Raw genomic sequence first — 13352 nt, forward strand, 5'->3', positions numbered from 1 at the left:
GGGGTGCCTGGGTGGCTCAGTCAGTTAAGCGTCCAACTCCTGGTTTTACCTCAGGTCATGATCTCAGGGTTCTGAGATGGAGCCCCATGTCAGGCTCCGCACTCACCGCAGAGTCTGCTTGAGATTCTCTCCCTTTCCCTCTCCCTCCTTCTCTGCCCCTCTCCCCACCTGTGTGCATGTGTGCTCTCTCTCTCAAATAAATAAATAAAATCTTTTTTTAAAAAGTTAAAAATAGAACTACCCTATGATCCAGTAATTGCACTACTAAGTATTTACCCAAAGGAGACAAAAATACTGATTCAAAGAGATACAGGCACCCTGATGTTTATAGCAGCATTATCAACAATAGCCAAATTATGGAAAGAGCCCAAATGTCCACTGACTGATGAATGGATAAAGAAGATGTGTTATATGTATACAATGGAATATAACTCAGCCATCAAAAAGAATTAAATCTTGGCATTTGCAAAGATGTGGATGGAGCTAGAGAGCATTATGCTAAGTGAAATAAGTCTGTCAGAGAAAGTCAAATACTGTATGATTTCACCAATATGTGTCATTTAAGAAACAAAACATGAAATGGGGGAAATAAAAGAGAGGCAAACCAGGAAATGGACTCTTAACTATACAGAAAAAAACTGAGGGTTACTGGAGGGGAGGTGGGTGGGAGGAATGGGTAAAATAGGTCATGGGGATTAAGGAATGCTCTTGTTGTGATAGGCACTAGGTATTATATGGAAGTGTTGAATCACTATATTGTACAGCTGAAATTAATATTATACTGTATGTTGACTAACTGGAATTTAATTAAATCTTGAAAAAAAAACTACAGTGAGATATCACCTTACACCTATCAGAATGGCTAAAATCAAAAACACAAGAAACAACACGTGTTGGTGAGGATGTGGAGGAAAAGGAACCCTCGTGTACTGCCGGTAAGAATACAAACTTGTGTAGCCACTGTGGAAGACAGTATGGAGGTTCCTCAAAAAGTTAAAAACAGAACTACTCTATGATCCAGTAATCACACTCCTAGGTATTTACCCAAAGAATACAAAAACACTAATCCAAAAGGATATACGCAGCCCTATGTTTATTTGTTTATTGCAACATTATTTACAATAGCCAAATGATGGAAGCAGCCCAAGTATCCATTGATAGATAAATGAATAAAGAAATGGTACACACACACACACACACACACACACACACACACACACTTCAGCCATAAAAAGAATGAAATTTTGCTATTTGCAATAGCAAGGATGGAGGAAGAGAGTAAAACACAAAGTGAAATATGTCAGTCAGAGAAAGACAAATAGCATATGATTTTATTAACATGTGACATTTAAGAAACAAAACAAATGAACAAAGGAAAAAAACAGAGAGGCAAACCAAGAAACAGACTCTTAACTATAGAGAACAAATGAAGTATTTACCAGAGGGGAGGGGTAAAATAGGTGAAGGGGATCAAGAGTATGCTTATTATGATGAGCACTGAGTAATGGATAGAACTGTTGATCACTATATTGTATGCCCCAAACTAATATAACACTGTATGTTAACTTTACTAGAATTAAAATAAAAAACTTAATGAGAGTGGGCTATAAAAATACATTAATAACATCCTTTGAAAAACAAATAGAGGGGCGCCTGGGTGGCTCAGTCAGTTAAGTGTCCGCCTCTTTGTTTCAGCTCAGGTCATGACCTCAGGGTCCTAAGATCGAGTCCCTCATTAGGCTCCACACTCAGCACAGAGTCTGCTTGAGATTCTCTCTCTCTCTCTCTGCCCTTGCCCCTGCTCATGCGCTATCTTTCTCTCTCTCTCAAATAAATCTTAAAGAAAAAAGAAAAACAAATAGAAATATCATCCTAAATTTCAATATCTATTTACTTTTGTTTCTTGGTTTTGTTTTGTTTTTTTTTTTTTTGGTCTTCACTTTGTAGGCTCTATTTTTCCAATATTTAATTAAAAATTATGAAATATATTAAGCTTTGATTCATAAAATCAATACCTCTCTGGCTTAAACAGCAAAAGATGACATAATAGAATTTTCCATCTTAAATTTTTTTCTCAATTCAGCATAAATTACATTCACAAAACCAATTATATACTTTTGCTTGATATATTACCTTGTCTGACTTGTCAGCCTGAAGTCAACAGTAGATTCCTTAAATAAACCAATGCCTTCAATATCAATGACATCATCCACATCAGGCTCAGTAGCAACCAACGTTATGGGAAACTTCCAAATCCCATCTGTTATGCACTCTATTTTCAGTGTAATTTGAGTCCTTAAATAGAAAAAGCGATTACAAAGGATACTACAGGAAAACAAGTAAAAAGAGAATACAGTATAGCAGACCAATATCTAGGGTGAAAATGTAAGCAAACCTTGTGGTTTTGGTAAAAATATTGGGACTTTTATTTCTTTTTTAAATTTTTTATTTATTTTTATTTTTTAAAAGATTTTATTTATTCATTTGAGAGAGAGAGAGAGAGAGAGAGAGAGAGAGAGCTACAGAGAGAGCACAAGCAGGGGGAAAGGCAGAGAGAGAGGGAGAAGCAGACTCCTTGCTGAGCTGGGAGCCCGGAGTAGGGTTCCATGTGGGGCTTGATGTGGGGCTCAATCCCAGGACCTGGAGATCATGACCTGGGCCGAAGGCAGATGCTTAACCATCTGAGCTACCCAGGCATCCTTGGGACTTTAAATTCTTTAAAAAAATGCAGGTGACTGTGAATTACATTTTAGAAATAAATTTTAGGTCTTTGGTTATATTGTCAATCTCCCTGTGAGATAATTATTTTGTAGCACATCTTATCTACTCTCTACTTATTTACTAAGTACCAGTAAAATATGCAGAATTGACTGCAAATTTTCCATAACCAGCATAGAATATGGTAATATTTAAGAATCCAAGGCTAGGTTGGCAAAGGGACCCAGGTGTTATACAGATAGGTCTGTATGGAAATTTTGTTCAAAAGGAAACATCATGAGAAAGTTTTTTAAATTCTTATTTCATGTAGAAAAATTATATTTTCTGTGGACACTTACAAAGTTCATAAAATTGACTTAAAGATTTTCAAAAATTAAATTGCAATTTTAATTTAAATTAAAAGACCACAAACACTCTTCATAATAACTTATAATTGAGTGGTAGCTGAATTAATGAAGTGAATAGAGATAGCCTTTCTAAGCATTTGGCTATGAAGGAGAGTGGAGACATAGGGCAGTAGGTGAAAATGAGGAATGGTTACTTGTTTGTTTGCTTGCTTAGGGTGGAAATAATGCAAACAGGTAATGGTGTGGCTGTAATATTGTATGTCAGATTGGACAAAGAAATCACAATCCTTTTACATAAAACTCTCAGAAAGAACAGCAGGTCAAGAGTTCCAGGAGAAAGTTGAGCTAAGATAATGATTATTTCTTAAGAAACCCCAGGACAAATGATATCGATCATTTATTTATTAAAAAATGTTTAGACCTGTGTTAAATTACAATCATCAGGCTGATTCACGACCATATTAACTACTGATCGCTCAAGTTTTTGTATCAGACCCTTGATTTTTATTGCAAGAAAAGGTCAAGACCTGTAGAAATAATCTTGTTTGTTTTTGTAAAACCACCAATTAGGGCCCTGACAATTATTATTATTATTATTTTTATTATATACACTATTCTGTGAAAAGAGGAATGTGAAAAATTACCTTGTATTAACTGTTGTGAAATAATGTTATATTTTCTTTTCACCAAAACATGAAAATTTTGTTTTCTTTTTTACCTCGCCAAACAGGAAGAAAATAATTGAATTTAATACTTACTTATCTAGATAAAGCATGGTTTAGGTATAATTATTTTCTTGTTCTTTTTCATAATTTAGACCTATTGAGTTTATTTTGGTTTTTCTCATTTAACTGTATGTCTTCCAGTGAACCATCCCAAATAAATAAGGAGGAAGGAATGATAAAAGTAAATGAATATATATATATATATACACACACAAAACAGAATTATTAAACTACATCAGAATATCACACAACACTCACAAAAATTTATGCACACAAGTTGTCCTAAATCAGTTTTGCAAACATTCCCCAAGAAGCTCTAAATCCACAAAATGTTGAAGGGGTATAAATTCACACTGGTTATGCTCATATTCACTAATGATAACATTCTCCCCTTCTGGTTGTTGCTGGTAATTTCCATATCACTAAATCAACATAGTACAAATCTAAATGTGAAAAAAAATGCTATGAAACAGAGAAAGCTATCAAAATGAAAGAGAAGATAAATGTTTAGAGTATACTATCTTCTTGCAGCTTAGTTTTATTACTGCTTCCTGAAGATGACCCTGGTATCTTTTAGTTATTGAACTACATATTCAAAGCTACATTAAATACATGCCTGGCTACATCAAATACATAGTTAAACTACAGAAACATTTAAAAGCACAGATAATACTTCAGCTGTCTTTTCATTTCCAGGCTATATTTTGTACTTTGTGTGTATTGTGGTACTGGTCGGTAGCTCTGCATTAAGACATAAAGAAAGCCCTATTTCGGATGTGACCTATCATATAGCATTTGCATGTGCTAAGTACCAGTTGCCTAAGAAGTAAATATAAAGATACTGGATGAGGTTTCCCAGAAGAAAGACGTTCAAAGGTCACTATTCTCACAGATTCCAATATTATCCTCTTAAACCTTACTAAAGGATGTGCAATAATATAGTTTTGGTGGTAAAAGGGTAATGACAGCAATTACAAAGTAGAACACAGCTGAGGCATTTTTTATCATTCAAACTGGTTCTTTGAAGTAGTATCAAGAAACATCGTGTTGGGGCATCTGGGTGTCTCAGTAGGTTAAGTGTCTGACTAGTGATTTTGGTTCAGGTCATGATCTCAAGGATCCTGAGATTGAGCCCCACGCTGGGCTCTGTGCTCAGTGTGGAGTCTGCTTGAAGATTCTGTCCCTCTGCCCACTCCCAAATAAATAAATCTTAAAAAAAAAAAAAAGAAACATCATGTTGTTAATGCACAGTACCAAGTCAGTAATTTTTTAAAAAATTTTACAAAGTGCACTGCTCTTTTGTGAATACTATACCCTAATGACCTTTGGGAGGTCACAATTTGTGAAGGATATCTTAGATTTCTAATCACTTGGACTGTTTTTTCTCATCAGAATACTTTTCAGAGTTTGATAGCTAGAGATAATCTAGCCCAAAATATTTACCTCAACAGCATCAAAGAAGTAATACAATCCAAATATAAAAGATGGAAAGAAAAATCAACATAATTTTGTTTAAAAGAGTAATATGTAGTTTCAAAAAGTAATAATATTATTTAAAGAAAAAAGTTTTACCTCAATGGTTTCTTTGGTGCAAATACCACATTGAAGACCAATGCTATCATTTTAGCTTTGACATGATAAGATTTTTTGATCATATATAAAGCTACGCAGGATTCCAAGTTAGACTTCATAACTTCAGATTCAAATTGAATTTCATATTCAAATGCACGTTTCACAGGCAAATCTAAGAAAATCAAGATTAAAATGATTTCAACTTAATTAAATATATATAGATTGAAAATCAATTACCTGTCAATACTAATCATGCACAGGTACTTAGAGGGAGGGAGAGGGTTTTATATTATTTACCCTTGTGTTCATAATACCTAGTGCATTACTGGGTATATAATAGATGTACTCAGTTATGTTTTTGTTAAAAGGTAAATAAATAAATGAATGAATAAAAAATAAATGCAGAAGACAACTCTCACCACCTTAAATCTTTAAAATTCAGATTTATGAACAAGAAATAGCCAGACAGAAATTAATAATGAATATTTACCATAAAATATAAATAATAGGCATTGTCTATATAATAAATATATTAAAAGTTTATAGACTTGTAATTTATAAAGAAAGATTTGAATGAAGTTTAAACAATATTAAAATAGCATCCCAATCTATTTGGGCAGAATTTTCAAGTTATGGTATATTTTAATAAAAGAGAGAGTTCTTCAAGTTTTAGTCTGGGGTTTTAGAGACAATCTAGTTAACCATATTTTCTTAACCAGTAGGCTGCCAGAGGAAAGTTATAGCAGGGTTTTGTTGGGTACATGTGAAAAATAACTCAAATCCAGTACTGGCATGTGTAAGAGAAGCACGGATATCTATTATATTAACTCTCCACATACATGTAAGGAGCCCAAACGCCAAATTGAGAAGTTTATTGCATATGGATCATGGAAGAGAGGTCAGGAAATCATAACTTGACCTGGTCCACAGCTGAGGTAATTTCTAAAGTTTGTCTCCAGTGTATAAAGGTAAATGTGATCCTTGGAGTCACAGAACTGATGGCCACCTTTCTTTTAGCAGTCCAAACAGAAAACAGACCACCTTTAAGAAGTAGTTGATTATAACGTATAATAGAACTCTGAAAAGTAGCATGGCTGTAACAAGCCAAAGTCACATTTAATGATTATCCAGCAAACCTTATTAATGTAAAATAACTGGTTAATCCACACCCTTACAAGGTCCCTTTTTCTCTTTTTCCACATGTGAAAGTATACTTCTGATCTCCTGAATTGCTGATTTTTATCCTGTTGATAAAATCAGCAATGATTATTCCTATCAATAACCTGTCTTTGCTATAGCAAAATCAATGTGTCTACGTATAATGCGCCTATTTGTTCTGGGAATGAGATATGGAAATGTTCCATAGGAAGCCATAATCCATACAAAGAAAGGGCATTTAAGAATTTTAGAGTGGTTAATGGGAGATGAAATTTCCATGGCATTCAAATAACATAATATTTTTAAAGCAAATACCGTATGTAGTTGAGCTCTGCATCTGTTTCTACTTAATTACTGAAGCTTTTATGGGAATGCTTGTGTCAGAATGAAAGCAAGAAAATGAGAAGCTAAATTTAGTTTTAGAAGCATTGAACCCCCTATGGAGAATCTGTCACTATGGATGTTATAATTGTAATCATAAGAAGATCCATTGGTACAAAATAGAGACATGATTATCAACTAATTGATAGGAGGTGAGACAAGTAGAAACAATATGAATATATTTTTCAAACTACACATATCCACCTTGTCTATAACTGGAATATATTGATCTGAGCCTGTAAAGGAGAGGGAAAGAAGGCGGCTGGACAAAAATCACAATAAACTGACATTCGGTATTGTATCTTAAAAATAATCTGTTAGAGTCTCTGCATTTTATTTGGAAAGTCATATTACCAAGTGAGAAACATGGTTTTTGTTATGCTCCTAATTTGGAGAGAAACTATGCAGTATTTTTATGTGGACTGGGTGGGTAAGAGCTAAGTCAGTGAGGTCAGTATAAATTAATTGTTGGATAAAATTAATCTCTCATGACAAACATAGCTCATAACTCTAAGAGAATACCTGCACATTTCTAAAAAAAGTATCTAAATAGTAGTTTCCCTTAACACACATTACAATTTCAAAGTTATAAGTCAACAGTCCTTGGGACTACTGTAACAAATTTTTCAACATTGAGGGAAAATCTTATTGTTTTTTAGCAAACCCTTAAAAAAAGGCACTTAAATTCATGAAACTAATAGGATAAAAACATATTTGACTTCAGTTGTGTTTTACCGGCATGTAAAAAGCCTTCCTTGAAATGACAAGTGTGGTTTTTGTCCTCATGGAGCCAATGACCGAGAGGCAAGAACTGGTAATAAACTACCAGTAATACCACTAGTTTTTTTAATTACTGTGATAACTGCTATTATGGAGAAGTAAAAGAGGCATGAGAGCATCTGTCCTGGGAACCTGGCTATGAAGGTCCTGAGGAGGAAACCAATACACCAAAATTGAAAGGTGATAAAGGTTACCTGGATGTAGAAATTAAGAAAATGCCTCCTAGGCTTCATCAGAGCAGCATGGGGGAGTTTTCCAGAGGGCAAACCCCTTTAGCCCAGTTGAGAAAGAACTTATGTGGATGAAGCAGAGGAAGTGGCAAGAATTTGTCAAAAGATGAAGTGGGCAAAGTAGGCAAGACTATACAGGGTATGGTGAGGAATTGGGACTTCTAAGAATAACGGGAGGCCACTGGATGTTTTAAGTATGTCAGTAATGTTCTCTTTTAATGAGCAAAAGGGGATTAGAAGAGAACTTAAGGAAGTTTCCATGGTAGTTCAGGCCAGGTGGTGGCTTGCATGAGGGTGAGAGGAAGATGTAGATTAAGATCAAATAATGCCCTGCTCTGTATAAAGTGGGAGATATATGAGCAGTCATGACTGGCAACTAGAATCCCCAGCTTATCACTTCTGTCCTGTATTCATACCCTCTATGTATATACAAAATATTTAATCAAACAGGTTTCAGAGAACTTCAGAGTAGGATATCTATATCGATCTGTATCCACGTCCATATCTATCTATTGTGTCACAAAATAATAATGGTGATAATCATTTGGGTATGGCAGCAGAGTCATTATATTGAACAGAAGGGGCATGTCTCCCATCCAGATAGTGTCCCTGTATAATTATCATTCAACCTAATGCCTGTATCATAGTGCCAATAAATCATGCAGTGGGAGCTACGCTGGCCAGTGGTTCATTACTAAGGTGAATTTTCTCAGGGCAATGACTGAATTTTATTCAATGTGGGAGAACATCAGTCATTTTTTTTTAAATGAGAACACTTGACTAAATATGATAAATAATCAGAAAGTAATGAATTATAACAAATTAATTTACAAAATATACTTTGAAATTATGTATTATTATACCGTATACATTTTAATCTGTAAGGAATACATGTCAAAGCAAACCCAACGGAAAGGTCTCGATAATGGAAAAGGGACTATCAAAGAATAATGAACATTGTTATTCATGTTCTTTCCCTAAATTTCTGCAGTTTTCCCTTCACTAATAGACATGCACATTTGTTAGAATATCATAATCATATAAGGAATGAATGGAGTGCTGGAGACAAATTTGATATAGATGAAGACAGCAAAGTATTCAAAGAAAACAGAGAAGGCTCGATAAACTCACTAAAGGTATTTTCTTTGAACAGGTAATGAAGAATGAACCACTCTTACTATTTTTTTTTTATAAAGTTGCAAACCTTAAAAAAATAAAAAAATAAATAAAGTTACAAATCTTTCTGAAGGGGCATTTCACGGACATGTTTTTATTTCACTTTCATAAGGTCATTTAACAGACCAGACATTTTGATTAATTTAAAATAACTGCATGTTCCTCTGCTATGACTATAAGTACAGTAAACTACACAATGAGAAATTAGAGGAAGAAAGTGGCCTCACATCTGATGCTCTTCTTACACATTTTATTTGAAACAAGATACCAAAAAGAAAAGATAAAGGGACTTCTGCAACATAAATATTTGACCTGAACTTTCAGCAAAGTTCCAATTTCAGTCTCTATCCAATATTTAGGCATCATATTTTTGTACTTCCTTTTTCATAGAATATTCTTCTGTGCATTAATGAGAAAATCCACTGAATGACATTGAGAGGACTATGTTTCCATTATAAAACATCATTTGTCAGTGACTGAAGATGGGCACTCTATTACATCATTGTCACAAAATACCCAACTCGAGCTTTGCATGACAATAATAAGGTCTAACACTTATGGAACACATACTGAGAACCATACGCTTTCTAAGGATTCCATTCATTTACATATTTAATCCTCAGAAATACCCTAGGAAGTAGATACCATTATTATCTCCATGTTACAGTTGAAGAAACTAAGTTTATAGAGAGGTAAAGTAATTTTCTCAAGGCCCTAAAGAGATTAAATGGAAGAATCCTAGGTGTCTGGCTTTATAGTTCACAACCTAGGATATGAGGCTGGTCATGTGGCACAATTGCTGAGAAGATACCATTAGCAGCAGCCTCTGGAAATGTGCAGGACATAACCAGCACAATGGAGTGTGGTGGCCCTCAGGGCAGAGCCCTTGGTCACGAAAACATTTAGATCCTGGTCAGAAGAAGAGGAGCCAACAAGAGAAATGGAGGAGAGACAACCAATGAGATAATAAATAGTAAGACTAGTCATGAAAACTAAGAGCAGGAAGTCCTTCAACTGGGTCAAATGGTAAATGCTGCTGACAGGCTGAGTGAGCTCAGGACACAAATCTGACCATAGGATTAGGCATACAGGTTAAGGGTGACCGTCTTGTCAAGGGTGGTCTCATTAGAACAGTTAGGACAGAAGCCGTAACAGAATGAGTTGAGCAAAGAAAGTAAAAAGAACAAAAGCAGAGGAAAGGATCAAATCTGGAGGCCAAGGTAGGATCATGGAAGGACCAATGACAGGTTTTTCAGGAGCTGTTTGTGATTACAGACCAAACAGGGCAGGAGAATTTACATATGACATGCAAACAACATACAGCAAGATGACGGAAAAGAGACCAATGTGACACATAAATTAGCAAATCAGACACACAGAAAACATAACAGATTAATCAAAGAACAATGGCCTCAAGTTATAGAACATCTGGAAAATAAAAGAAAGAGGCATGATTCTGATATGGAGTTAAACAATAAAACCACTCCCACAGAAAAAGTCTCATAGAGATAGTCACTGGATTAATCCCCAGGCAGGCACAAAGAATGCACAGACCAAGAATTATGTAGGAATAATAAATACAATTATGGGGGAGATTATGCCCACACAGAATACTCTGTAATCTTATAGAAGTGACAGTGCAAAATACAGTCTAAATATCCATATATAATATTATTCCAGTAGGGCAATACCAATTGATTTAAATACTGCAGGTGCATAAATCCGACACATTGGACAGAGGTTCTTTGAATTCCTTGACAACATTCTGTGTGTCTTATTAATTTTGGCATCTCTGGGGCTCAGTAAAATATCTGGCAGCAAAGATGCTCGCAAGATTTTTGTTGAATGAAAAAAATATGAAGGTGATCAATCCTGGTTAACTCAATGGTGTGTGTGAGGAATCAGGGTGGGAGGAGAACAGAGAGGTCCTGGCGTTTTCATGTAATGAGGCTTGGTAAGGTGTTTTGGACTCTTCGGGAAAGACGATGAAGATAAAGGGAGACTGATGAGAAGGGAGTGTTGGGGAATTCTGATCTCCTACTTACCATGTTTACATAGAGGGGCCTATTCACTCACAAGAGAGGAAAAAAATCTCAGCATCAATCTGCCTCCTCCATCATGACTTGCCATGGGGGGGAAAGCAACATATCTGACCAGTGAATATGGGTGAAGGAATTGAAGGTGAGCAGATGAGCAGACCTTTTACTTTCCTAATGTCCTGAATCCAGAATGCGTACTTTCTCCTCCTCCTGCATGTGTAGGTTGTTTGCTCCTGCCAGAAGTCTATAACTGGCTAGTCTGGGGTGAATGCACTTCATTTTGGTGGGAAGTATTAATAAGCCCAAATGAGTCCATACTGCCAAGTCACATTTCAGTTCACTTTTATAATTAATAGAGGTAACCTTTTGCCCTCCATCTGCCTTATTTCTAATCTACTTCTCATTTGGTCATAAACCTGGATGAGGGAATATAAGGGTTTAACTAGTGATCACACCTAAAACCCCATCATAGTCCAAGCCAGAGAGTTTTTAATTTCCACCATAATGGATTTAAGAGACTTTAATTTCCACCATAATGGATTTAAGGGACCAGAGGAAGGAAAATCTGGAATGAACAACATGACTCTTTTGAACACTATTTAATGTGTTGGGCAAACTATAATTACACACACAGGGAAAAAGAGTTGGTTTGCCTTTGCATATACTGAAGACTAAAATAGTATTAAGACTTTGTGGTAGACCTGTCCTTAAAGAAATAGGTGAGAAGGCAAAGGCAAGCAGGTAGACTTACAGAGCGCAGGCAAGTTGGTTACATCTTTCGAATATGGGTAGGGAAAGGAATCAAGTTATTACCAGTTGCCTTTAAGGAACCGAGACAAAGGAGAAGTTAACGGATTTATCAAATATTCAGGTACCATAAAGACAGAGAAAAACATTAAGTTTGGGAGGGGATTGAGCAAATCTATTTCTATATAGGACATGCTTCAGAACAGAAACATCCACAAATAAAATGTCTTTAGCCAAACAATAAACTTCTTGAGTTTGGTAGTACTGAGCACAGAAAAAGCTATTTTAGAGGGAATCAGTGGAAGAGATAAGCCTGCAAACCTTCCAAATTGCTATTTTCAATATTAAGTATTATTTTTCATCATGAAAAGTAATGAAGCAGTGAACTATGAGCCATATCAAAAGGTGTATTTTCAAGAGCTATTTTCTTAACATGCCTTTCAAACCTCCCAAAATGATACTGGCAGATTCCTTATAGACCCTGCTTATCTAGAAGGAAGTGGACTTTTTTCCAGCAATAACATTTAATCAATTTCTAAAATCAGAATTATAATTTCTTTAGGTTGCAACCTAACAAAGGTATAAATAATTTAATGTAGCAAGAACATATTAAAATGGTTCCCATATACAAGCATTTTTTTTTAACCTTCCTTTACAATGTCACAGACACATCAACATTTTGCTTTCAACAGGATAGATTTCAAACAGAAATCAAGGTTTGAACACTCAGTTATTAAAATTCACTTAAGCACAGCAGGATGACAGACAAAACAATTACTTCACTTCAGAAAGGTACTGGACATTTACTGGGGTACATTTACTATAAGTTGGCTGCTTATGAAAATACGTTCCATTTCAATAAAAAGTGCTTACACTTATTTATCACTGGAAATTGAGAGTTCTGTTATACATTTGAACTCTGAGGTTAATCTACACTGATATTTTTATCCGTGACCTGCATAAACAATCAGAATTCCCTTTTGTATTGTCTATTGGTTGAAGAAAAGAAAGTCGGCAGGGTTTAATTTACGTAAAAATTATAATTCCTACATTTCCCTAATGCTACTACATGATTCACTAAAGCAAGATCTGTATTAAACTTATAATAACATTTCGGAGATAAATGGTTTCCATCGGTCTGATTTCATTATGAACAGATATTCTTTAAAATAGAGCAACTGAACAGACTTACAATAGAAAATACCCCTCTCCTCACATAAGTTTATTTCATTTTTTATAAATTTAAGCAGTCTATGATTAAGTTGGCATTTCTACAATTACAACACTAAAATTCAATCAAAGAGAAAAAAGAAATAACTAATAAGTTAACATAATTAAAAATTAAATTTCTCACTGTGCAACTTAATATTTCCTTAACTCACACAATTCATATTATCAATATCTAGTCAATAAAAAGACAATAATTAGTGTGAACTATTTTTTTTGTAATTCCAAAGATTTTATGAAGTATATTGGGTA

At 34.9% G+C, this 13352-nt stretch overlaps 1 protein-coding gene across 3 annotated transcripts in view; it reads right to left on the bottom strand.

Annotated features, from left to right (window-relative positions):
• Nucleotides 1–13352, bottom strand: part of CFAP47 (cilia and flagella associated protein 47) — a 519587-nt gene that overhangs the window by 41569 nt on the left and 464666 nt on the right. For all 3 annotated transcript variants that reach the window (XM_088028500.1, XM_088028501.1, XM_088028499.1), the window contains 2 exons: nt 5363–5534; nt 2134–2295 (listed from right to left, as the gene is read on the bottom strand). In XM_088028500.1, coding sequence (XP_087884626.1) covers nt 2134–2295; nt 5363–5534 — 334 coding nt within the window. The remainder of the gene's footprint in view (nt 1–2133; nt 2296–5362; nt 5535–13352) is intronic.

This window comes from Eumetopias jubatus, unplaced genomic scaffold (assembly GCF_037043125.1).
Source record: "Eumetopias jubatus isolate StellerSeaLion01/CBP00866 unplaced genomic scaffold, mEumJub1_p1.0 scaffold_11, whole genome shotgun sequence".
Lineage (NCBI taxonomy): Eukaryota > Metazoa > Chordata > Mammalia > Carnivora > Otariidae > Eumetopias > Eumetopias jubatus.